General features: G+C 38.9%; 2 protein-coding genes across 4 annotated transcripts in view; one reads left to right on the forward strand and one right to left on the reverse strand.

Moving 5' to 3' along the window:
* The first annotated feature begins 1,233 nt into the window (after positions 1-1,233).
* C6H8orf88 (chromosome 6 C8orf88 homolog) lies at positions 1,234-20,645 on the forward strand. Of its 2 annotated transcripts, XM_021652368.2 has the most exons (6): positions 1,234-1,388; positions 7,342-7,440; positions 8,402-8,475; positions 11,026-11,101; positions 18,279-18,385; positions 20,234-20,645. In XM_021652368.2, the coding sequence occupies exons 2-6, from the start codon at positions 7,362-7,364 to the stop codon at positions 20,255-20,257; spliced, it is 360 nt and encodes a 119-aa protein (XP_021508043.1). In that variant the 5' UTR covers positions 1,234-1,388; positions 7,342-7,361; the 3' UTR covers positions 20,258-20,645. The 2 variants fall into 2 exon arrangements, with proteins under 2 accessions (XP_021508043.1, XP_060242006.1); XM_060386023.1 differs by lacking the exon at positions 1,234-1,388 and having other exon boundaries at positions 7,340-7,440.
* An 860-nt stretch (positions 20,646-21,505) lies between these two features.
* Positions 21,506-27,312, reverse strand: part of Necab1 (N-terminal EF-hand calcium binding protein 1) — a 165,212-nt gene continuing 159,405 nt past the window's right edge. For both annotated transcript variants that reach the window (XM_060386022.1, XM_021652365.2), the window contains exon 13: positions 21,506-23,575. In XM_060386022.1, the coding sequence (XP_060242005.1) occupies positions 23,547-23,575 (29 nt within the window). In that variant the 3' untranslated portion in view covers positions 21,506-23,546. The remainder of the gene's footprint in view (positions 23,576-27,312) is intronic.

Genomic DNA, 27,312 nt, shown 5'->3' on the forward strand with positions numbered 1-27,312 from the left:
AAAACGATCTTTTAAATAATCGTTTTTGACTGAAGGCCTTAAAGATGTCACTTATAAGCACACCATTAAACAAAGGCTTAAAATCTGATTTAAATTCACCTTCCTATTTCGTTTTCCTCTCTATCCATCTCTGCTACTTGACACTAAAAACATTTTTTTCCTTCCTTGTATTTTCGTTTTTCTTCCAGGTAACGGAAACAATGGAAGCATCACCTTCTCAGAACAACTTTTACCCAGGTCTAAGGGTCAGCTCAGCCACCTTTCTACCGTACTGCCAGTGCTTACCCAGGCCCACAGAACTGTGTGCCCCTACCCCCAATCTTTGTGTCCCCCAGCATTTGTCTATGGACATCATGACAGTGGGGGGAAAAAAACATCACAAGAGAATGAAAATGAAGATGGAAAATAATGGGTTTGGATTCAAATAGTTTCGTTAGCCGATTTTGATCTTTTCAGGACTGTAACCTGCAGAGCGTGATAGTGTCAACTCAAGGAGAGCTAGAATCACCTCGGCAACAAACCTCTCTGCGCCCGTGAGGGAGTTTCTAGACTGGGTTGAGCTTGCAGGATTGAATGAATGGGGCGAAGTGGGACGGTATTCACGTCTCATGACCAGGTCTCCATGCTCTCGCCACACCTTCATTATACACTACACCCTTAAACTGTGAGCCAAAATAGAGCGCCCCCTTGGTTTGTTTCTTTTTCTTTCTTTCTCTTTCTTCCTTTCTTGGTCACAACAGTAACCGATACAGTGAAAATGTGTAACTAATACGTGAAAAATGTACACCGCTTCTCCAGCACCATCCTGGCGGACGGCTGGAATCCCACAGCACACACAAGGCGGAGCTGCTGTCCAGCCCCTTTAAACTGAAACGGGGGGTGGGGAGGGGAGGCGGTCTGGGCCCCCGCTCCGAGCTTGGGTCACAGACGTGGCTTTCCTCGGCCCCAGCCTCCCTCACAGAGGCGGCCTCCTTCCGAGAACTCGCCTTCCCCACGGAGGCGGCTTTGCTCACAGAGGCGGCCTCGCTCACAGAGGCGGGCCGGATCCACCCCTGGCTCCCAGCAGCGCGCACGGCCGGCGCAGAGCCCCGCGCCCCGCACACGGCGGTACCCGCGAGCGCGCCCCGTCCAGGAGCGTCCCGCCCGCGCACGCGCCGCTCGCCCCCCAGGCCCTGCCCCGGACGCGCGCGCCGCCGGTTTAACGGTCCCGACCCCGGGGCCCCGCCCGCCCGGGCCCGCGCCCCGCCCCCAGCCCGCGGCCGCCGAGACCCAGGGCGCGAGGCGACGCGCGGCGGGAGCCGTTCCCCGACGGCAGCCGGGCGCTCGGCCGCCGTGTCTGGGCTGAGCGCCGCGACGCCGCGCCGGAAACCCTCCCGGGTCTTGAGGCGGTAGGTGAGGGGAGGCCGCCCCACAGCCCGGGCGCCGGGTGGGCAGCGGGCACGGCGGGGGAGCGGGCCCGGGGCGCGGGGGCGGGGACCCCGCCGCCTCCCGCTGCTCCGCGCCCGCAGGTGGCAGCGAGGGGGCCGGCCCGGACCCGCGGCGCACACACCTGTTGCCCCTTGGACGGCTGCTTTCGGCGAGTCCCTAAGTTGAGTCTCTTGCTGGAAGATGCTCAAGCCAAAGCAAAGCAAAGCAAACCGGTCCCCTCCCTGAGCCCACCTCCCCGTGTCTTTAGAGAAGGGGTGACAGATGTGATGCTACCAGTAGAGCTGTTGGGTAGGCTTTTAGAAGACCCAATAGGGCCAGTTAGATGTATGAAATAATATATATATTTTTTTACTACTTAAGAATGGATTCTGTCTCCGGTTCATCTGTGTTTTATTACTTTTTGGCTATTTTATCAGGGCAGGTTTTTTTTTTTTGTTTGTTTGTTTGTTTTGTTTTGTTTTTTTGTTTTTTAACAAGTGGCTTTAAGGAGTTTTTTGGTTTTAAGGAGTACTTTGAAGTGTAGAAGTTTGGAGCAGGAGACTGATTTTAAATCTCAACGAGTTTTCAAATGGGAAATATACGGAAGGTAAATAAAAGTGAGCTCGTCTTTTAATTGTACTAGAACTGTATATTTATTTTGGTGGTGCTGGGAGTAGAATCCAGGACCTCACACTTCGTACGGAAGTGCTTTAGCCCCGAGTTACGTCCTTAGCCTCCAAGACGCCTAGAACTTAAAAGGGAGATTTTAATTTTAGTATCCAGTTTATCTAGCCCCGGGCTGGCCTCTAACTCACCCTGAAGCTGAGAGTCTGAATTCCTGATTTCAAGCGCGCTGATTATAGGTGTGAGCCATCATGCCAGGTTTTACGCAGTGCTGGGGATCAAATCCAGGCCTATGTGCCTCCTACGCCGCAAGCCCGGCCCTACATTTCTTAAACTCTGAAGTATTTTGAAGGAAACGTGTCATAATTTAATATTCCAAGACAAATGTAAGTGGCAATGGAAAGTGTTAGCGTAGACAAATTATTCACCGAGGCTTCATATATAAACATGCCTTCTCCTAGTTAATTTTTTATCAACACATAACATGCTTGCATTTAACAGTGCAGTCAGATGTCTGAACAAATATGCAACTTTAGAGAGGGATGAATTTTGTAGTCAAACCCTCAATTCTTGGCTAACTAGCCATGTAGATTTGGATCTCCTAATTTCATCTGTCTATTCTGTAAAGTGGGACTAATCACTTTCAACAGTTAGTGTATAGCTCAGTGTTGAAGTAATGATTATAAGGTATTTAGAATGTAGTACCATCTAAAAATGATGATACTAATTTAAATATTTTATACGCAATTGCATCCAAATTTATCAGTTTATTCTACTATAGTTTAGAGAATTCTAGTTAATTTGTACTTTCAGAATTAATGAAAACAACTTCTGTCAAATAGAAAAGGAACCTGGGGTCTAACTAGTGGAGTAGCTGCTACAAGGCTCGTGGCTGTTAGCCCTGTTGGCAGCCCACTGCTATCACCCGTAAGCCACTTGTCATTCAAGATTACATCTCCAAACTTGAGAGAAACTGTATTTATCTGTCATTTTGAAGAATATATTTTGAATATTTTGAGCTATTATGCCAAATGCCCCTAAAAATAAAACAAACTAGGTCACAGACTATATTTGCATTTTAAAAGACACCTTTCTTATGAGGCTGCCTCTTGCTACATTGCACTATCGGTGAGACCCTGTTTCTTTTGCAACTATTGTCCTTTCTAAAAGTTGATGAGCTAAATGTCCACTTGTAGCATTGGCAGCATTAAGAAAACGTTTAAGCTCCTGGATGAAACAGGCATTAAAATCTGAAGTTATTTTATACATTGATGTAGTTCAGCTAAGCCTCTGTTAAACCAAATGGAGATTTGAATTGTGGTTTGTGGACTCTTCTCTTGATCAGCCTCCTGTAGCTCAGTTTGATATGGTGATAATCTTGTAAATATAGCCTTTAATTAATAAGATGATGATAGTGTGTACTGTGCATTGTGATTAATGATGACACGTGATTTGTAACACTGTTAGCATTGTGATTTGTAACTCATTCCCTCTAATGTCAGTGTGTCTGTGCAAGCAGAGTTTAATTTTAAAATAAATTAACAAGTCTGTGTGGAAGCCTGTTTTCTAACTTACTGATGTGAGTGTGTATATGGGATCCCTCGGTGTTCGCTCTGGTATTGCCAACTGAAAGGTAGGTGGCACTGAAAGGCTTTCTTGTTGTGTTGAATGTTTTGCAAATCTGTAACTCCCCAACCCTTGGCCCCCCCCCCCCCCATTCGAATACCATGGATTTGCCTTGCTCAGCAGCTGGAAGAGACTTCACAGTCTACAGCTCAGTTTCAGCTGAGCAATGGAAAACAAGGAACTGTGTGCCAAGGTCTTTCTATTCTTTTGTACTCCGATTCACTAATTTCATATGGGAACAGGGTGGAAAGTTACTGTGTGGTGTTATGAGTCCTCATCAGAACTGCTAGGATGGACATCAAGCAAAGAAACGTGTATTATAGTTAACAAACCCTTATTTTAAATATTCCATAAGGAAATAGCTAATATATATTTGAGGGATTTGTTTTGCTTCCTGTTATATCAGTATTGTGTTATGAACAAATAGTTGATTTATTTAGATTTATAGCAGTTCTCAACTAAGTGGATTGTGACCTCTTTGGCAAATCTCTCTCTCAAAAAATATTTACATTACAATTCATAACATAGCAAGATTACAGTTATGAAGCAGCAAAAAATAATTTTATGTGGGAGTCACCACAACATGAAGAACTGTATTAAAGGGTCACAGCACTAGGAAGCTTGTGAACCACTGGTTTGAAAGGCTAATTGTCATGTTAAAAAAGCACTACTTAAGAGAAATGTAAGAAAGCAAGATAGGCATTGACAAGTGTGCCGACTGGCTTATCCTCACATTTCAGGAAAAAGTAACTCTTTGATTAGTCAGCATGGCAAACTTAGAGTGATTATATTTGTTATTATAATATTGGACTTCTAAATAAGAGAAAGCATCTCCAAACAAAATAGTTAGTAATCATACCTTATACTTGAAGAAATGTAAATAGTGCATACAATTTAAAATGATAACTCTTTTTAAATGACCAATATAAAGCTAAGCAAGGTCTAACTTTTGTCTTATTTTGATGAACACCCAGAATTTAGGAAGCTGTGTACCACAGAGATATAGTGACAATGAGAAGGGACTCAAACTTATTTGGTTTTCTTAGTAAAACTATGTTGTAGATAATAGGATGAAAAGATAATCCAGTTGTTGTGGCTCCAGCCAATTAATGGTATACTCAAATAAGCACATAATATATTTACATGCGATATCTTAGTGAAAGGAATAGACAGAGTACAGTGGGAACCAATGGAGAAGGAAGGTAAGAAAAGTGGAATTATTTTGGCTACATATCAGAACATAGACAAGTTTAAAGCAACTTGCTTTGCTTTAAGCTATATATTAAGACTAGGGATCTTCTGTAAGGAAGTAGCAGGACCCTGACTTTGGTGTTGAACAATGAATAGCCATTTGGAACAAGGGTAGCAAGGAGTGTGAGGAGTCTAGAGACACAGTTGGATTTCTGTCCACGGTGAAGCAGAATGATGTTTATCCAACAATGGCGTGGATACCCGCACTCCGGGGAGGGTGGCCCACGTCAGATGCATTCCTGAAGGGAGAACGGGCCTTTGGTAGTTGGTGCGGATTGGGAGTGGAGAGGGAGCTGGAGGGAGGAAGCTGAATTATGAATGAAAACCTGAAAGAATACATTTCAACGTTGGTTAATAGGTGGCTGCAGTGTATGTACTATGTAGAGTTTTGGAAGAGGCTGCAGAACTGTTGGGGGCAATGTTGAAAGGGTTTCTTATCAAGAAATTGGTGATTTACCCTAAGTGTGGCTGGAAAGAAGGCCGAGGCAGCGGCTGCACTCGAGAGCGCTGGTTCTCAACCTTCCTAATGCCGTGACCCCTAACCCTCATTTATGGGTGTGGTGACCACCAACGATAAGATTCTTTTTGTTGCTGCTTCATAACTGTAATCTTGCTGCTGGTAGGAATTGTAAGTGCCTGATTTGCAGGGTCTATGACACGCGACTCCTGTGAAAGGCTCATTTGACTACCACAGGGTTCGCAACCCACAGCTGAGAGTGACAGCCCGAGAGTGTTGTCCCAGCATGGATAAAGCCCAGGCATTACTCACTGGTCTTGGATAATTACATTATTTCTCTATACCTTAACTATACAACAAGAACGACACGGTAACTCTTACTGAATTATGTAACAGAAGTCTTTAAGTTATGTGTGTAAGTTTTAGTGTTTAATATTTATATCACTCCTAGTAAGTAAAGTGGTTATTATCTGCTGTTACATGGCTAGGTGTTGGAGGCATGCTCTGAATCCAGGCATGCTTGCATAAAAGTGGTTCATTCTGGGGCATAGGCCAGGTAACCCAGGATGGCTTTGAATTTAACTAGGTGGCCCGGCGTAGCGTCTAGTGTGAATCTTTGTGCCTCAGCTTCCTGAATGGCAGATTACAATGCCTCAGTTACAGAGTTGTTTATAATAATAATATGAACATGGTGCTTTATTATGCATGCCATGAATAGAACCTGTCTTGGTTATTATTAGTACAGGTGATTTTGAACTGGTGGGCAGTTTTTTTTTTTTTTTGGTGTGTGTGTGTGTTTGTGTGTGTGTGTGTGTGTGTGTGTGTGTGTGTGTGTGTGTGTGTGTTAGTCCTGGTGATTAACTTAGATCCTTGCACATGGTAGGAAAGAATTCTACCCTTGAGATATATTCTAAGATATTTTTAAATTTTTTATTTTTCAACCAGGATCTTAAGCTGCTTAGGTGAGCCTTGTACTTCTGTTTCATCATCTAAGTAGTAGTGATTACAGGCCTTCACACCTGTACCACTAGTCACATATTCAGGTTCTTAAAGCTTAAGTCTATATAAAGGGATCACAGTTCAAAAGATGGAAATATTTATCTAGTTGTTCAAAGAATGTATTTTATCTATATTTTGTATTTTCCAGTGAATATTGGGCAAATAAGTGGTTTCTTAAAGATAAACCTCTTTTTCACTTTGTCTAGTATGGAAGAAAAATAAGATTATAGTACAGCTCTAAATGTCACAAGGTGGACAGAGTCGTGGTGTCACAAGGTCACATGTGGGTAGCATTTAAATCTATTTAAATGGTGGTCAGAGGGTAGTTGTAGAACTGATGACAATATGTGAGATGTATTTTGGCAGAAAAATGGATAGGAATCAGAATGACTTAAACCATCAAATTGAAGAGATGTTTAGTAAAGAGGTGTTTAAGGTGATGACTTGAAGGAATCCAGGATGAAGATTTTTGATACCACAGCACTTAATTTCATTCTGGAGATGTTTAATTCACATCCCAGTGATAATGTAGAAGTGGGAATAGCAGTGGACAATGAGAAAAGTTGGGCTAGAGCTTAAGACATAAAGGCTAAAGGTGTACATTACATCATATTTCCATGTGTAGCCATAAACATAAACATTGGTGAGTTTAGCTAGGAGGACCAAAGCTAGATTTAATCATCCTGAAATTTGTAACTGAAGAGCAGAAGAGGTATCAGATAAAGTAGAAGAGGCAGGAAACAGGCAGGAAACAATACAAAAGAACTGAGTTACATAAACTGGACAAAGAAAACTTAAAAAGAGATTGTGTAACTGTGGTGAAGTCAGTATAGAAATCTTGTTGAATATTTTAAATGAGTTTCATCTCTGTTTCCACTGTTTTCAAAAGAGTATTGTAGTTGTTTGCATATATAAAAGGTAAAAAGATAAAAGATGGAAATGTCTAAAAGATAAAAATGTGTTTTTCCCTATTAAAGTATGGAACCTCAAGGTCTTTATGACAATGGAAACCAAAAAATTGATTGGCAAACCGCTTCAACCTGCAAGACCTGTTCGTCATCTCTCTTCTCCTCCAGGTGAGTAATGGAGTATTTAATTCTTTAAGTATTAATTTATTAATGGCTAATTGGTATTTGAATGGCTAAATTATTATGAAGTAAATATTCGTTGTGAATTTTAAAAGAAGTAATAAAAATTAATCATCCCTTCTGTTTGAAGAGTTCACAAATGCTATGTCAAGATAAAGAGCTTATTAGTGTCTACTGACTGGTCTTACAGACACATCCTAAGTCTTACAGACAAGCCAGGGACGGGAGAATAAGCCCTTTTCCTGAAAGGAGTAGCTCTGTGGTTTTTGTTTGTTTGGTTTTGTTTTACTTTCAGGTCTCATTGTACAGTTCGCTGGTCTCTGGTCAGAGAGATACCCTCACCTATAAATTATGTGTACCGTGTGGTTACTGTCAGTGCATGGCAGTCACATTGTAGAATTTGTCTTGTAAACACATGAAGCACAAACAACAAATTTAACAGCAAGCAAGGTCTAGAGGTGTTATGCTGTATGTGTAATGCCAGCAGGGACCCAGGGTGTGCTTGAACAGTTATGCTTCTGATTCCAGGAGGCTAACGAGCAACAACGACTTAGGGGAAAGCCTGGCTTAATGGCTCGGGCCGGTAATCCGACTGCCTGAAGAGTGAAGGCAGTAAGATTGCACTGTCAAGGCTTATTTGGGGCACAGAGACAATTCAAGTCTGATTGGGCAGCTTAGCGATAACCTGTCATTACTTATGAGCTTGGTTTTCAGACTGCAAATCCTTCTCATGCTTGATTACCCACACCTAAAAAGCTGGATGTCAGAGGGTTGAATAAATACTTGTTGAATAATGAACCATCATAAAATTTTTTAACAATGCTGAAGATGTTATAAACATGCATGTTTCTTAGACAGTTTAGATTATAGACATGTTATTAGACATGTTTCTTAGGTATGTCATTTGTTGAGCACGTGAATATTTAAAATAGTTTCTCTCTTCTAACAGGACCAGTGTTCCCTTTCAACTTTCAGAATGAATATCCATGCAACACTCAGTGCTTACAAAGTGGAGTTGGCAGAGTAAGTTCTTAGAAATTATAACAGATTGGGCCAGGGAGCAGCAGAGAGACACAGTATATGTTTATCCAGTGTGTGTGTGTGCATGTGTGTGTGTAATATGTATACACACTTTACAGTAAAATAATATTAAGTGGCTACATGCAAGATCTTATGTTAAGTGCATTGTATTTCTTAAATGTTAAAATATATTTCGTACATATGTTAAGGATTACATGCTACCCATCTACCTCTCATGCAGCATTTAAAAATGTGAATGTTTTCCTATATTTGTTTTAAAAATTTAAAAACAAATTCTGACAATTCAAAACACCTTGTGTATCTTTCTAAAATTGATTCCCTTTTTTTTCTACCCTCCCCAGAGGTAACTATTCTGGTTATTAATTTTCCATAAGTATATCTTGAACTTTTTCTATCACGAATAATCGTAACTGCTTTGTTTTTCAATTTTCTTTCACATTAATATTCATGTTAAAAATTAAATAGTGGAGTGATACTTAGTGCAATTTTCTTCTAGTTGACATCCCTTCCCTGGTGGTATATTTCCTAGTAATCTAAGTAGCTGTTCTCATGAAGATATGTCCAGAAACAAGCTGTGGCGCCCAAACATGAACATAACCTGAATGCTAGGCAACTATTTAAGAAATAGAGCAGTTCTGTGCTGCAGATGGGGAAAAACACTTTAGCTTACACGAACATACCTTTTTGGTCCAATTTCTTTTGATAGTCAGTTGTTTCAGTTGTATAATAAGTGTCACAATGACTATTCATTGTATTTTCAGTTTTTCAAGTGAAAATTTGAATTTTGAATTTCAATTGAATTTCAAGTTTGAAAGGTTCTCTGTGATAAAAAACAAAGCAGGAAGAGAACTCCTGCGTTGAGCACTGTTCTCCCCTCAGCCTGCTGTCCGCTGAGGTGCTTGCCTATGGAGTGCATGGGTACCTGTGTCTCCTAGGTGCTGAGGTGCACATCGGGATGTGCTAATCTGCTCAGCATCTCTGTAAAGTTAGAAAAAAGCAAAGACTATTATAGAGATCTGCAAGCTCGTTCTATTTTGTTTGTTAAATGTCAGCATCAGTGGGGTGAAGGCCATGCTTTTCGGTGCACAGCCTTCACAGCTGCGTATCATAGCACCAGGAATCAAAGCCTACTTCAGCTGTCTCTCATCTGGCATTTTGCCTTAGTCACCAAACTCATCTGGTCTTTATTTTAACTGCAAACATGATGATCATGCTTGCCATTGTATGATTATGACAGGTAAGTCACATAACATGTACTCATTTTGCAAAACTTTTAGTTAAGTATGCTTTTTACATGTATGAAACATTTTAGATAATGATTATTTTAATAAGAATAAGCATGATGTTAATTTTATCTTTGAGTTTGATATTAGGTCTTGCTTTGAAGTAGTTAATTCATAGTTAATGATCATCTATTAAAATTTTAGAGAAATATACTGCGTTTATTTGTGCACTGTGTGTGTGTTTTATAACTCACTGAGGTTAGCTATTGTTTGCATGTGTGGGGCATGGGTTTGCTTACTGGGTCACAGATGCCTTACCAGTGGCTACACCTCTGAAAGAAAATGACTCCTCTTCCAGCTCCCATTAATTGCCAATAGTCCCCGTCTGGCCAATGACACCCCTGAGCCACCCATGCTAGAAGGTTGAAGGCACAATCTGCGTGCCCAGCAGAGAACCACAGCTTCTCTGTGTTCATGTGTACAGTGGCCATGCTATATCTGGGAGAAAGCATTTTACAGCACCCCTTCCCATCCACTGCCTCTTGTATCCGTTCAGTCTCTCTTGAGATATTGCCTGAGTGTGGAGAGCGGGAAATACTGCTGTTATATTTAGGCCTAGAAGTCAACGTTCTCTTTGACTAGTTATGAGTCTCTGAACTGACTTCTCCCCCATGCCCGTCAGAATGTGGTTAGTTAACTGTGTAACATGCGTGCCACTATTTCTCTACTGGTTATGTCTTGACTGGCAAGTCACTATTATATAGCATACAAGGTTTATCAATGAGTAAAACCATTGATGATTTGCCCCACAGTGGCCTGTATAGCATCTTTAGGCTTTATCAAAAGCTAGCCAGTCGGGGGGAAGTTTTCAGGTCATTTCCAGTTTGGTGTCTTTGTGTCCTACAACCAAGTGGGTGGCTTCAGAATTAGGGTCTTCCCATCTCGTTGTGCTGGGTAACCAAGCACAATGGCAGTAACTATGTTGTTTGGGGTAACTCTGGGGTTCGCCTGTTCAGCAGCTCAGGGGTAGGTATGACCTGAGATTGACTGGAAACTGTTTTCCTCTGTAGCCCAAGTTGACCTTGAATTTACAACCCTCCCACCCAGGTGCTGGGGCTGTGCGTGTGCAGCAGGGTACCAGCTTTCTGACATTCGCTTTAAAAAGCAAGCTTATACTCGGGCCTATTAGTCGGCTCCACGTATTCCTTGACTAATATCTCAGGCCTTAGAGAAATATCCCTGGATGGTTAAAAAAAAGTATGTAAGCCTCTTGAACCCAAGTTTAAAAGTATATTTTCTTATTCAACAGTGTAAGACGAATGGAATGCAAGCCTTTTCTCAAGGTCTTAATGAGCAACAGCAACACCAGTCTCCAGTTAAAAAAGGTACAAAATTCTCAATTTAAATCAGAGTACCCTCAGTATTCATACAAGGTTAACTCTCGTTGTTATTTGCCTACATATCCATAATAAGGCTTTTATCATATTTTAGGTTAATTTCTTGGTGTTAATAATTACGATTTTCTGCTCTAAAGAAGACACCAGAAAATAATAATGGTTCCAATGAGATGGGAAGCTATTTGTACATTTAATCACATTTTTTATTAGCTTGTTTTTTATTGATTCATTTTTTATGTACATATATATATGTATATATGCTCTTTCCCCTCCCCCACTTCTCTCTCTCCTTTTATTTTGAGTGCTAACTCTTATTAGATTCCAGATAGATGGTTTCAAGTGTTTTCCCTGTGCTGGAACATACTTTTTCACTTCTTCCTTCAGTGCCCAGCATTTTAATTAGATGATCTCTAACTTGATCATTTTTCTTTTATTGCTGTATTTTAGGATTAGATGTAAAAAAAATAAGTGTCAGCTTTTATGACTATTTGTTCTTGTTTTCTTTAGAGTTTTGTACTTTTGGGCCTTTGATCTATTTTTAGTTAATTTATGAATATACTATGAGATTGCGTTCAGCTTCATCTTTTTTTCCTGTAGCTATTCAGTATTAAAAAAAAAAAATTCCCTCCACACTGAATGACCTTGGAACCTTTATGGGGAATCAGGCAATGTGGACATTGATGTTTATCTATGAACTCTCAGTTCTAATCCTTTATCCTGTATTTTTACCTTATGCTGGTATCATACTCTTTGAGTATTGTAGCTTTGGATTAAGTTTTGATATTTGGAATTATAAACTCTTGAATATTTTTTTAAGGCTATTTGGGGCTCATTGAAATTCCATGTACTTTTTAGGAACAGATTTTTCATTTATATCATAGAAGCCATTAAAATCTTGTTAGTGATGACATTGAATCTATAGAACATTTGGAAGGAATATTACCACTTTGAAATACTATGCACTTGTAGTCAGGCATGGTGGTACACACCTTTAATCCCAGCACTTGGGAGGCAGAGGTAGGTAGATCTCTGAGTTCAGAGCCAGCTTGGTTTACAGAGAGAGTTCCAGGACAGCCAGGGCTAGACAAAGAGCCTTGTCTGGAAAAAAAAAAAAAAAAAAAAAAGAAAGAAAAACAAACAAGAAACACATGGTGTTTATTCTAGCTGTTCGCTCTTGTCCTGGGAATGTTTCTCAAACAAATCAAGCATTTAATGAAATTCCAGAGTTCAGAGAATGTTGATTCTTCCAGTGTTTGCCAGCTTACTGCTCCCCCTAACAGGGAAGAACTTTGAAGTTCCCAACTTGGCTCTTTTTCATGATGTCACTCAAGTGTCCCCTTGATTGTCACATTGTCATCTTTTCATTCACCACCTCTTTTTGCTCAGCACATTCTTCAGAAAACCTAGGAGGAAGGGTGGTGACTAGGTGACTGCTCTGAGTGCAGTTGAAGATGGTTTTATTCTACTTTCACATTTGATTGATAGTCTGGCTAGATAGAAAATTTCAGTTAAAGACGAGAACTCAAATATGCATGCTTTTAATAAGGTAGACACAAAATTTGAGCTATTTTAACTTCTCATTCACATGAAACAACCAGAAAAAACAAGTCTATAGAAACAAAAGATGAACTTTCACAGGATGAAGACTTAGGGTCTTCTAATGAAGAATCTTTTTGTGCATTTCTTTGGTAGTTTTTTTTTTTTTCTCTATTCTATTTTTCTTTTTGATCCTTTTTTTTTTCTACTAAAAACAAAAATCAAACAAGGAGTTTATTTTGTGTTACACAACTACTGTTGTATGTGGGGCTTGCCCTGAAGTATGGGTTGCTACACTGGTGGAGAAAACTGATGTTCCCTTTACCAACAGATGCAAATAGCTCTGAGTTAGGCCTGTGGGCCTGTAGCCATTTCTTCCTTTCAGTGCTAGGATCCCATCTGGCTTGAAGCTCTGTAACACTTGTGCGTGGTACCACAGTCTCTGAGCTCATACATGTGTCAGTCCTGTAGTGACTGGAGGATGCCGTTTTCTTAGAGTTAGTCTCCACCTCTGGTTCATATTGTATTTCTACTTCCTCTTCCATACAGATCTCAGCATCTGGCATGAGGGGTTTAATGAAGACATTCATTTAGGACTGAGTGCTCTGGGGTCTCACTCTCTACATACTGTCCTGTTGTATGTCTGTGTTTATTCCCATCTACTTCAAGAAGAAGCTTTTCTATTGAGGAGTGACCAGACCAACAGGCAAAAAGGATCGAAGGACTCCTAAGGATATCAAGTCAGTGGCAAAAGTTTTGATGCCTCTGATCTTCTGGCATTTTGGTCACTGCCTGCTCCTACCTGTATTCTCTCAGCTCCCAACTCTGGTCCCCATTTGGCTCCCACACTTGCCCCTCAAGTTTAATTTTAGATTGGACTCCAGTTTGAGTAGCTTCACACTGCCCAAACTATAACTACAGGCTCTTTTGGCTCCTGATCTAGATAAAATGACTTTCTGGTATAACCAGCTTCAGAGATCAGGGACCAGATCCGTTTTGATCCTTTTCTGAAGCTCCTATTTTAGTCTTTTGTTTATAACACTGACTCCCTAGTTTTTATTTTTTTTTTATTTATTTTTTTTATGTTTCTTTAGTCATTCTTTACCTTCTGAACACCCCAACGCTGACTTGTTAAGAGCTTTTCTTGTTCTTCTTCACCCTGTGGCAGCACAGTCTGCAGTTACTAATCTTTAGTTCTCAGCCACTGGCCATTCCCATCATAGAAAACTTTCTGGTAACTGCTTTTCCACAGCACAGCTAACAGCATCAGCTGTCTAGTCTCAACCTCCCCAGCTTGTTCTTCAAATTTAAAATCCTTTTGTCTCAAATATATTTATTCGTTGTGTGTGACTTGTTGTCTTGCTAAATTGCAGAATTTTGTAAGCATTACTATACTTCCCTCACAAAACAAACTCATTTGTTACACACTCATTCCCACACTCAACTTCAGGCAGCTAATACAAATTGCTATCTGTCTCTATTATTGTTTTTTTTTTTTCCTTGAAAAGAGGTTGATAGGAATTCTACCGTATGGCTATACATTTTATTTATTCTTTAACAGTATAACTTTTGATTATTGTTAATATTGATTGTTCATACAAAAGAAGTTATTGGGTTTTTTAAAAATTTCTCTGGGGTAGAAGTTGGATTGACATGCCATAGAATAGGTAAATGCATAATTTCATCATCCTGTTTTCCTGTAGTGCCCTTGTAGCTAGATGTTTTTGTGAAATCTAGTTGCTTGACAGCTCTTGGCGTTCATCATTATTAATTTAGATGTAGTAATTCTAATAGTATCTAATTTTCAAATGGACACATCAAAGAAAGTTAAAAACCCTTATCTAGATAAGCATATAGGCATTTTAACCATGCTGAATGTTGGTAGAAAGCTGCCCATCCTATTCTTACTTTATATTATCTGTAGGGTCTCTGATGAGATCTCTACTATTCTTCCAGACACTGGTCATTTGCAGTCTTGTTTTATTGATTAATCTACTTAGATACTAGTAAATTTTGTTTTTATTCTTCAAAGAACTAGCTGTGTTTTTAATTATGTTGTTCTTTAGTGGTTGTAGATTTCTCTTTTCTTTCTTTGGGTTTAGTTTGCTATCTGTCCTTCCCACACAATATTTTAGTATAGCTTATTAGGTCATGACTTGTATATGTTTATTTTCTTATTTGTATGGTTCATGTGTGATTTGTCTACAACAAACCTCTTGTCGAGGCTCAATTCCAATTATAATGTTTAGAGTGGAGACCAAGTCTTTAAAATGGATCTGTGTCAGTCTCTCTAACAGTTTGTGCTCATAGGCTAAGATGCCACCTTTCATGTTAAGATGAAATCAAAGGTTCCTTCCTTCCCAGATGCCATGGTATTTGGATTTTACAGTCACCAGAATTCTAAACTCAATTTCTTTCTTTATTACCTAAATAAGGTATACTTATAAGAACACAGAAACAGAACAAAACATTTCTTAATATACATATGTTTTAGTAGTTGAGAATCTTGAACAATGTGCTTTGATCATGCTCACCTTCCTCTCCAAATTCCCTTCAGATTCTTCCCCCCAATCCAATTTTGTGTCTTTTTACTTTTAAAAACGCACAAAGACAAATTTCTGCTACCTAAATGTTCTTGTGGTCTGGACTGGACTGTGGTCAACCTATCAGTAGCTGTGTTCTTTGAGAACACTGATTCTTCCTCTCCCAGCAGCTAACAACTGCCAAGAGCTCTTCAGCTAGAAAAGGGGCTTCCTGTCCAGTTCCACTCTCCGTGCTGGGATTAGTACTGCTTGAGCTTGCATATAGGCCTTGTGCATGCTGTCATAACCATCGTGAGTTCCTATCAGCCCTTCTGCCCTTCTGTGTCCAGAGATACCCTTCTTATAGTCATCAACGGCCTCTGGCTTTTACACTCTTTCTGCTACCTCTTCTTCAGTTCTCTCCGAGCCTTTGGAAGAGGGATAGAATATGTCTCTTTCACTTAGGGATGACCATTCTGCAGTCTATGACTCTCACATCATGGCCAGTTGTAAGTCTCTGTGTTCATCATAATTTGCTGTAAATAAAAAGCTTCTCTGTTGAGGCTTGAGAAATGAATTAATCTAAGTCATTAGCAGTTAGTTTAATACTATGCTCACTTAGAACAAAAGTACTAACTTTTAGGGATGGTCACTTGGAATTGGGTAACAAATCGTTTTGTTCTTTTCTGGGAAGACTATTTCTCCACCTCCTAGCATTTCGTCATCACCAGTAGTTCTGTTACCTTTGTCTAGTGTCAAAGCCTTTCCGCTATCAGCATGTCTATTGTAATTATCCTTCAAAAATGTTTTAAGTAGTAACTTCTTCCTTATGGCTCATAACTCATCTAACTATAGGTCCTTGGCCTGTTAATGGTGCCAGGTGTGTTTTATCTTGTGGAACAGGCCTTACATCCAATCTTAAAGCTATTAATGACTCCCGATATGTGCATGGCACTATCACCACAGTGGACATATCTTGCCAGCCCAGTCACTACTGTAGCTTCCAGGGCTTGGGATGAGCAAGGCAAAATTGATGCTTATTTTTATCCTCCGCTAGTGTTCATAGTACCTTCTCGCACTAGGAAACCTGGCCAGGAGGGGGAAGCTCCCAGGTCAGTATTAACTTGATTTCTCCATGTTCTTTGACTCACAGATGTGATGTCTTCAGCAACAGGGTTGCTCAAAACCTTTGATGTAATATGAATTTGTTCCCACTGAAGCTACGTTTCAGCCATATTCTACACATCTGAGAAAGATTTATGTACTTTAATTTTATGTGTTTGGATTTTTTGCCTGAGTATATATGTATGTGCACCAAATGTGTCCCTGATGCTGGGGGGGGGGGGGCAAGAAGAGGATGTCAGCTCCCATGGAACTGGAATCACAGACATTTGTGGGCCACCAGGTCGGTTCTGAGAATTGAGTCCAAGTCCTCTGCAGGAGTATCAAGGCTTTTTGAGCCATCTCTCCAGCACCAGTCTACAAGTTTAAGTGCTATATTTGAATTATTCATTTTAATTCCAAATTCCTTATTATTGAATCTTATGAATATATCTTGTTTCTGTTGATAATAGATGATTTTTGTTTTATTTTCTTTTTCTTACCTGCTTTTTGATGTTTTGTGTTTATTTCATTTTTATTTATTGAATGAATTTGTGGTTACTAGGAATTATAACATCCGAACTATGTACTTATTTTCAGTATTGTACTATTTCAAGCTTATGGTGATGGTGCATTCCTGGGCATACATGCAGGGCATTCTATATATCTGTACCTTAGAAACACACCAGCCCACAATAGTCTTTTAGCAGTGACACATATTTTAATACAATTTACAGGAAACAGCAGGGGTCTGCTACACTTGGTCAACTGTTACAATTTCATTTGACCTTCTGTTTTGAAGAGAAAAGTTTGCATCTAGGAGCATTTCCCTTCAAATTGAATGACCTTTTAACATTTCTTGCTGATCAGGCCTCATGGTGAATTCTTTTAGTTTTCCTTTATTAGAGAGTGTCAATAGGCTTTCTGTAGGATTTTTTTTCCCCACTGATGACGAGTTTGTCATTTCTTTTCTTCTGGTCCTTTTAGAATATTGTGGCCATTGTCTTCAGCATGGTAGTTCCTGAATGATTTCTCATGAAAAATTAGCAGATACTTGAATAGTTGGTTGGCTAGAAAATAAGGACCCTGTCTTGGATCTCTTTACCATCACTTAGCATAGTGATTTTCAACCTTCCTAAAGCTGAGACCCTTTAATATAGTTCCTCATGTGGTGACCTCCAACCATAAAATTATTTTGTTGCTGTTTCATAACTGTAATTTTTCTAGTATTATGAAATTAATTTGTAATGTAAATATCTGATATGCATCTCCATAGAAGGTTGTTTGACCACCAAAGGGGTCGCGACCCACAGGTTGAGAACATTTGACCTAGCATGTATCTTGATATACACTACGCATAAATGTTTTTTAAAATAAGTTTGATTGTTTTAAAATTTCAGTATGGACTGAGATTAGATTGGCTCATTGTGATTACATTTTGACAAGATCTGAATGTCTTCTCCCTTTCCAAATCCACTGATTGGGGAGGACCTCCTCCCCTTACATCTGATACTGGTTTATCAGGTGTCTTCAGGACTGGCTGCAAAGTCCTCCTCTGTGGCATAGCAAGGCTGCTCCTCCCTGGGGAGGGGTGTCAAAGAGCCCGCCATTGAGTTCATGTCAGAAACAGTCCCTGTTCCCCTTACGAGGGTACCCACTTGGATACGTAGCTACCAAGGGCTACATCTGAGCAGGGACTCTAGGTTGCATCCATACATGGTCCTTGTTTGGAGAAACAGTCTCATAAAAGATCCCTGTGCCCAGATATATTTGGTCCTTGTGGAACTCCTGTCCTCTCCAGGTCGTATTAACTACCCCTCCTTCCTTTTTTCTTATTTGGCTTCCTTTCCATGTGAAAGGATTTAATCTATTTTCCCCTATCTTTTCAACAGATACTAGATGCCATTTAATAAGAGTGGACCAGTTAGAGACATCTAAAAACTGAGCCAAAAAGTTATCTAGAATAGTATAGTTTTATAATTATGTTTAAAATTTAATATCTGCAGAGAGAATTAAATACAGCAGAGATTTCTTGTTGAAGCTTTCAAGTGTTTCCATCTGCAGAAAAAAACCAGACTTTCTGCCTGATCATCCCATTGTACTTCAAAAACCAGTGAGTTTTCTGATATTTTTTGTTGCAAAATTGTATTCCAGGTATTAGTCTTTAATATTTCTACTTTATTATTATTATTTTAAAAGTATTTTAACTTTCTGTATTATAAGGTAATGGTCATGCAAAAGCACAAAAATTTAAATGTATACATAAAATCAATAATAGAAAATAATCATTCTACTGAAGGATAGAAGAGAATAATTTTGATTTTCTGTATGTAAAACTCTTCTGTTAAACCAAGTGAAGTGGCACATGCCTGTAATCCCAGGACTGGGGAGGCAGAGGCAGGTGTGTCTCTGTGAGTTTGAGGCCAGCCTGCTCTACAAAGCAAGTCCAGGACAGCTAGGGCTACACAAAGAAACCCTGCCTCCAAAGAACCAAAAACAAAAACCAAAACAAAACAAAACTTGTCTGCTAAAAGATTATGAAAATACCATCCTGCAGTCTAAAAGTTCTATCTTAGTTTTCAATTAGGTTCTGTAATCTATCTGTAATTTATTTTATAACATATGACGTGGGGGTTGTAGGCTTCTGTTCGGTTCAATTAGTCTTTTTATACACGTTATTCCTGTTATATCTTTGTTTTGCTATGTAGCTTCTTATATTTCCATGCCAAATTACTAAATATATCTCCCTTTTCTCTTTTTTTCGGATTTGCAAGGCTTAAAGTTCCATAAATAGGAAGGGAAGCTAGTACTCCACAGCCTGAGGTGGAGCGCATCTCAGCACACTTGTGCACGGAGTCTCCCCTTAAAATTACTGTTCTTTACCTAAAGAAAATAGTTTAAAAAAAGCAAACAAGCCAAAGGTTAGTAAGACCAAAAGGACAGAAATAAGTTACTGAGTGAAGAATGACCAACAGGCACTTTACTTGTATTTTTATGTTGTTTGACTTAACCCTGGCCATACAGCATCATCCTTATCTTCAATTGCAAAAAGTGGGGTCAAAGTAAGTTACAGTCCAAGATTAAACTGGCAATATACAGAGTAGAACAACACTTTCAACTTGAATGTGGGAACTATAGAGATGGCTCAGCAGTTAAGACACCAGCTGCTCTTCCAGAGGTCCTGCGTTCAATTCCAGCAACCACTTGGTGGCTCACAACCATCTATAAATGGGATCTGATGTCCTCTTCTGTCATGCAGGCATACATGTAAATAGAGCACACATATGTACAAATACACCTTTAAAAAAGGTTTGTTCTTCTCACATGCAGATGCTGGGGATCAAACTCAGGCCATCAAGATTAGCGGCAGGCACCTTTACCACTGCGCCATCTCACTAGCCCAGTAGCCTTTTTTTTTTTTTTTTTTTCAAATTAAATCTGAAAGCAACTTTTTTTTATAATACTTTTAAGAAAGGAATATTTGGTGAAGAAAAATGTATTAGATACTTGAATTTTCTCACCTGTTTGAAGATCTAAGGGAACACATAATTTCTTGATCTGTAAGAATAAATATAAATTTTAATTATACATAAAACACAACCACTTTTTATTTTCAGGCTTAAATAATCCATTAACACTTTATTTTGTCAATAAAAGCTTGACAAACTTATTTTGATAAACATACAATAGAATCTCTTTTAATTTATGCATTAACAACATTTAAAAAGCTAGGCACTACAGAAAGAGAACAAGAGACTTGGAATAAAATTCACTATATTAAAAAATGGATTACATAGGTTCACTGAGACACAAGTGCGTTTATGGTTCCAGTCACTTTAATAGTTTCTATAGTAACATGCACTTAAGATAGTAGAGTATTAGTATTTGGTTGAATAAGCTAATTTGTGAAAGCTGTATTTAGCTAGTCTAATTGATAATTTATCTTTCTTCTATATTACAGGAAAACAACCAAAGTTTTAAGTAGCATTTTAAGAACAGATGAATTTGAAGATAAAGAATTATTCATTTTATATTTTGGACACCTGCAAATGAAGTGGACCTAGTAACAATAACTAATGGACTCTGACGATTCAATTTATTTTTACTTTTGATGGTTGGCTATTTGGCTTCTCATAAAAGGAGAAAGAGATATTTTAAACTATAAAGAATTTTTCTAATCAGTTTCAGCTTTTCAGGCAGTTCCTGCAAAAATTGGGAAGTAACACTCGAAAGTGGGGATGTTGTTGACGAAGTGGGAAGACTGTATTATAATTTGCATGCTACTTGCAATTCTTGTTTTTCACCACTTGTAATAATGGAATGGAAATGTAAGCTGTAAAGATTCTCAAATATAAAGTATTTGCTACGATGTATATATGGTACAAAATTTTTGTTGTCCTTAAAGTCAAAGTCACTTGTTCTTTTCCCCACTGATTTCACACCAGCACTCGGACAGATCATTATGAAGTGTGCAGACGCCCAGAATGATTCCGGGTGTTTGAAGCGTAGTTGTCAGTGGCAGGGGTGGAGACTTTCTAATGGGCAGTTCAGACACATAATTGATTCCACGGGTTCTCAGCAACAGTGTATCTTAGGCTCATAACTACTAGCAGAGATGGACATGTGGAAAGGTAGTTAATGAAATAGAAGTTGAAAAATAGCTGATACTTAATGCTCCTCATTAGACTACATGATTGAGATTCCAAGCAGTTGGAAAATAAAGTTGAAATTGTTTCCAAGAGGGGAAAATTCAGGCATTTGCAAATAATTAAGGTACAGTAAATTTCAATTCTGTAATTTCTCATATACATGGATAAAGAATTTGGAGGTTTAAGCTTTTATTTCCTAGAAATTAAAAAGGGCAATGTAACATGTCAGAAAAGGTAAGTAAACTCGCTGCTTCTACTCTCTTGTGTTCTGGGATCACTGGCAAGTTACTCAAGACTGTCTGTGATCAGAAATGTTGTCTCTCCCAACTGTGACTTCCTAAAACCAGCGCCTCCGGTTTGCTGCTTTGGGGATGCTTGTTGCCCAGGTTCCAATGCTTAGTCCACAGCAGATCTCCCAGCGTGGTCTTTCCAGCTTCTTGTTCACTACTTTGATTCTCAGGGAAAGGTTTGCTTTGTTTGTTTGTTTCTTTGAAAGGTTTACTTTTTAAAAGAGAAAAAACCCTTCATAAAGTTATTGCTTGTTTGAAAATGAGATGTTTATACTATTGCATCATTGGTGTGTGAGTCTGTGTGTGTGTGGCCCCCTACTGTTTTCCTTTTTTTGGTCATACGAACCAGTATGTGTATGTATTATCATATATAGGCACTTGCATACAAACACACTTAAACATACTTATAAATATATATATATAATAGATGAGATCAGAATTATCAGAGCTAAATTGGTTAATTTGCTTTTTTCTCAAGTCCTTTGGTTCTAGTTTAATATATTTACAAAACTCATGCAAATTTGTAATCAGGGGCCTTTGTCTGAAGCTGTACTACTCTGCTACATTGAAAACTACCTAGTGGTGTATAAAACACTTGATAGGATTTTTGGGTTGGAAATGAAGTGGGCCATTTGAGACAATGTTTTGATTGGTTGTAATCTGTCATTTGAAAGCGTTATTCACCAGCATTTCCCAGAAGCATTTGTATGTTGGAAGTCCCCTGGGTTTCAGAACTTGAGTGAAACCTCAGTGAGGCCAGAGACTGCTCTGCTCCTCCCTGCTTTCACACATGTGCAGTTTGTCTTGGCAGTCACTGTCTTACTTCGTTCATGCTTTGCCCTGCACTCCTGTAACAAGAGATGTTTCATAGTGCTTGTCATCGTAAGATTCGAATACACACACACACACACACACACACACACACGAGTCCCTGTGGGTAAAAAGTTTCCAGTTTGGTCTAACAAACTATGCAATTTTATATAAGATTGAAGAGGACTGAAATTATACAAAAGGATTCAGTAAATCAATGTTCCATAAACTATTTTGAGACAATATTTCTAGATCAAGTCTCATATTTATAAAATGACATTTTCATCCAAGCTTTCTCTTTCCCTAAGTTTTCCAACTGTTAAAAATACTATAATATTTTACATTTATTTTCCCTCAAGCCCAGACTTTCAAAGGCGTTTGTATGAGAGCATAACATGACAATAGGTCTATGTGTATTCTCGTAGTAGAGTCTATAGCCAGAGCTTGTAGAGAATGGCAGAAAAGAAATGTCATTTATCTTAGTCACAATAGGAAAGTATACAAAGTAGGCAATCAGTTCTAAAGCTTTGTCCTTGTTTTAAATTTCCTTATTCAGTTGAGTTGAAGTTTTAGTTTTAAAGTACTGAATTAAAAAAAAAAAACTTCATTTAAATTCAAGTGTTCATTTTTCATAAGACCCATTATTTATATGGATCATATATCAAAGGCTTCTGACATAAACATTAACTTCCTCAAAGTAAAGCTTTCTTCTTGGCTCAATAATATCTAGCTTATATATGAGATTATAATACTAACAAATAAGGTGTCACAGTAGTAAATGCCCTAAGTTACTATAGATTGTCCAAAATACCAGTTTACAACATGACGCATGAACAGCTTCTACAGGATATAGTCTCGGTTGTTCTATGCATTTATATTAATGTTAAAGGAATTATAAGGAGGATAGTTGGAGGACCATGTGGAACTTACTGAAAAAGAATGTTTCTCTCACAAAAATGTGTTACTGAAAAGCCACAAAGGATGGATATAATCCTTTAGAGCAGTGGGTTTCAACCTGTGGGTCATGACTTCTTTGGGGATAGCATATCAGATATCCTACATATAAGATATTTATTTACATTACAATTCATAACAGTAGCAAAATTGTAGTTATGAAGTAGCAACAATATAATTTTATGGTTGGAGGTCACAACACGAGGAACAGTATTAAGGGGTTGCAGCATTAGGAAGGTTGAGACCACTGCTTTAGAGCAGTGTACAAACCCAGCTCTATGATGTGATGTTCTCACTTAGCATTTTTACCAGAATTGTCACATTTTATTACTTTATGTGCCATTTTCATATATTAGGATTTTGCTATAATGAATGATTACAGTGTAGCAAGTCAATTATCATCAAATACCAAGAGTAACTACTGAGATAGTTACAGAATACACTTCAGAAGATGTACTTATAACATTGAACAAAAGTCTGCAGCACATTGACAACCACGGAGAACTTTCCAGTTTACATTTTAGATAAGAACACTTGAACTCGGAACAATAAAGACGTGGTGCAGGGACATCTAATTGTTGTTCAGGATCCACCAGGAGGCTGAAATGAGAAAAACAAAACAAAAAACAAAACAAAACAAAACAAAAAAACCAAATAATTAAAGTGTGTTTTGAGAGCAGAGAAAGTCCAAACTAAAGAGATCATTTCCTTCATCTTCACTTTGCATAACTATTGGTCTAGTTTTCAATTTTAGACGCTTTGGGACATTGAGTTTTTACTGTGTAATTATACTGTGGGTTTTTATACTTTGTTGTCTAAGATTTTTAAAAAATATATATGAATAGGGTTTGTCCTAGTAAGAAGATTATAAATGGCCTGATGTTGAATAATGCTGCAATATGCCCAATACTAGCAGTTGTTAGGAAATAACAAAAGAAACTTCTAAATATATGTTTCAGGAAGTTTGAATCTAAGCAAATGGATGTATTATACAGTTTTTAATGTGTTTATATTTGAACACTAGAAATGTATTCCCCAATGAATATAAACACCTAAACATAACCTATGGTAAAGAAGTGTGGCTACTGGCATGCCTTGGTAAAAAGGCAGACAAAAGGAGTTGTTTTTAAAGTTGAATTGCTTGCACCCAGACCTTACTTTCTTGTGTTTCTTCTTTCCTTTATGATGGCAAGGGTATTCTGGTCCCGAGGGGAGTAATTAAACTCTTGTTGTGTGCGTGGGTTATGATGGTTAATGGTTGCATTGCTGTATTGCAGCAAGCATGCTTCAATTGACTTTCGGATTTTCCAGCTTTGAGGGATAAACTTTGGTTGGTTACTTCTGGCTAAATGGTATTTGGCTTACTTGAAATATGTCATATTTCTGTGTTAATGAACACCATCGCTGCCATTTTCACATTTTAGACTTAAATTTGTGCAGTCACAGTGGCCTTATTTTCATTTCTAACCTTCAATGTGGTATAACATACAAAATTCAAAAAACTGGTCATTAAGCTGGCATTAGAAGAAGTGTGGCCATTACAACTCCACATAATATCTAAACACTAATTCCCGATGTTTGTTCTGGGAATGCTTGTGCAGTCACACCTAGGAAGCTTTAAAATAGATCGAACCGCTGCAGTGGATGTTAAAATTTTTGCTAGAAGCCAACCCTAGCCATTATTTACGTCTTGTTAAGTTCCATTTATCATTGTTGAGATTAGGTGTGATAGGCAAATTAATGTGACTTGGACAAAAATTAAATTGCATGAGGTTCAGCCTCTAAGAGCAACCGTTGATTCAGTTTTATTTGTCCCCATTTTTTTTTCTGTAAATTAGAGAATAATGAAAGACGTGTAAGGGAGTAATGCATGTATCAATGGTGGAATATTTCATCACATCAAAAGTTCATCCGAAGTAATGATGAAGCTGCACCAGAAAACCTACAGGTTACAGTGCTCACGACAGCATTTCTCCCCCTTATTAACTGACAAGTCTCTCCTTGTATTTTTCTACTCTAACTTTGCTCACATAATTTCTAACCTGGGTAGACCCAAGACTCCAATATGAATAAGCAATGCTTTCCCGTTTTTAAGCCAGTGGGTTTAGTATTGGGAGAATTGAAAATGGATCTGATGGCCAAACACAAAAATATTGATATGAGACTTTGGAGATTCACATGTCTATTATTAGTACAACTGTGATATGGAAAGTCTTCATTCTTTCAGAAAAGTTTTCCTCTTGTGTCATGTACGACCAGTGCAGCATTAAGAAGATGAGATAAACGTCATCCCTGTTTTTCTATGTTCTATCAACAGAGGCCATAGTCTGTCATATTTGCAGCATTAATTTGTATTGTAGGCTGAACCTGTTTAGAACAGCAAGTACACACTTGATGTAACAGTGAAGCTAAACTTTTGCTAGTAAATAGAATGTAGCTGCTGCAGTCTCCTCCTTCATAGTTTCTCTTTTTCTACCTTCCCCAACTATGGCACCTTGTGGAACCTGACAACCTGAGCAATGAGCATGGCTTTTTTGCTTGAGGATTAAGCCAGCTATATGGCACAAAAAATTCTGCTCCCGTCGCCTGGAAGCTCTAGTGTCACACCAAAGCTGCACTCCCTTAGACTGGGAGGACAGCTAAATTGAAAGCTATCCCACCTGGCAACCTGTCTCCCCTACCAGCTGCAGCTCCAGAAATTACTGCCTTCTCTCCCATCTGTCCCTCAGTGCATCAAAATCTACTGCAGTTTCAAATCCCTGCCACTCCATTAAGACTCTTCCCTTGTTTCGAGGTCAAATCCAATTTCCTCTGCCATTTTTTTCTCTAGCCACATCACCATGAATGCCCCCAGGAGCACAGTATTTTTGTATTCTACCCTGATATCTTGTTCTGAGTCTTCTTCCTTGGATGGTGTCCTTGGTCTTTTTTTTTCTCACTATTTTATATTAATTACAGTTTATTCATTTTGTATCACAGCTGTAGCCCCCTCCCTCTCTCATTTCCTCTCATGCCCCTCTCCAAGTCCACTGATAGGGGAGGTCCACCTCCCCTTCCATCTGACCCTAGCTTGTCAGGTCTCATCAGGACTGGCTGCATTGTCCTCCTCTATGGCCTGGCAACACTGCTCCCCTCTGGGGGAGGTGATCAAAGAACAAACCACTGAGTTCATGTTAGAGACAGTCCATGTTCCCGTTACTAGGGAACCCACTTGGACACTGAGCTGCCATACGCTACATCTGTGCAGGGGTTCTAAATTATCTCCATGAATGGTCTTTGGTTGGAGTATCAATCTCAGAAAAGACCCCTCGGCTCACACTTTTTTGGTTCTGTTGCTCTCCTTGTGGAGCTCCAGTCCTGTCCAGGTCTTTCTATCTCCCCCTTCTTTCATAAGATTCCCTGCACTCTGCCCAAAGTTTGGCTATGAGTCTCTGCATCTGCTTTAATACCTTGCAGAGTAAAGTCAGAGGCCCTCTGTGGTAGGCTCCTGTCCTGTTCCCTGTTTTCTCCCTCTTCCAATGTCTGTCCTGCTTCCCTTTCTGAATGAAGATTGATCCTCTCACCCAGGGTCATCCTCCCTGCTTAGCTTCATTAGGTATACAGATTTTAGTATGTTTATTCTATAATATATGTCTAATATGCACTTACAAGTGAGTATATACCATGTGTGTCTTTCTGCTTCTGGGATACCTCACTCAGGATGATCTTTCTAGATCCCACCATTTGCCTGCAAATTTCATGATTTCCTTGTTTTTAATTGCTGAGTAGTATTCCATTGTATAAATGTACCACAGTTTTTGTATCCATTCCTCCGTTGAGGGACCTCTGGGTTGTTTCCAGGTTCTGGCTATTATGAATAAAGCTGCTCTGAACATGGTTGAACAAATGTTCTTGTTCTGTACTTGAGCATAGTTTGGATATATGCCTAGGAGTGGTATAGCTGGATATTGAGGAAGCACTATTCCTAATTGTCTAAGAAAGTGCCAGATTGATTTCCAAAGTGGTTGTACAAGTTTACATTCACAGCAGCAATGGAGGAGGTTTCCCCTTTCTCCACACCCTCTCCAGCATGTGTTTTTACTCGAGTTTTTGATCTTAGCCATTCTGATGAGTGTAAGGTGAAATCTCAGGGTTGTTTTGATTTGCATTTCCCTGATCACTAAGGACATTGAGCATTTCTTTTAGGTGTTTCTCTGCCCATTCTATATTCCTCTACAGAGAATTCTCTGTTTAGCTCCGTACCCCATTTTTTGATTGAATTGCTTGATTTATTGCTTTTTAACTTCTTTAGTTCTTTATATATTCTGGATATTAGCCCTCTGTCAGATACAGGGTTG

The sequence above is a fragment of the Meriones unguiculatus genome, chromosome 6 (assembly GCF_030254825.1).
Source record: "Meriones unguiculatus strain TT.TT164.6M chromosome 6, Bangor_MerUng_6.1, whole genome shotgun sequence".
In the NCBI taxonomy this organism is placed as follows: domain Eukaryota; kingdom Metazoa; phylum Chordata; class Mammalia; order Rodentia; family Muridae; genus Meriones; species Meriones unguiculatus.

Coding starts and splice junctions, on each gene's coding strand:
- C6H8orf88 (XM_021652368.2), top strand. CDS start 7,362: ATGACAATGGAAACCAAAAAATTGATTGGCAAACCGCTTCAACCTGCA. Junction 7,441..8,401: donor TCATCTCTCTTCTCCTCCAG/GTGAGTAATGGA, acceptor CTCTTCTAACAG/GACCAGTGTTCCCTTTCAAC. Junction 18,386..20,233: donor CCATTGTACTTCAAAAACCA/GTGAGTTTTCTG, acceptor TCTATATTACAG/GAAAACAACCAAAGTTTTAA.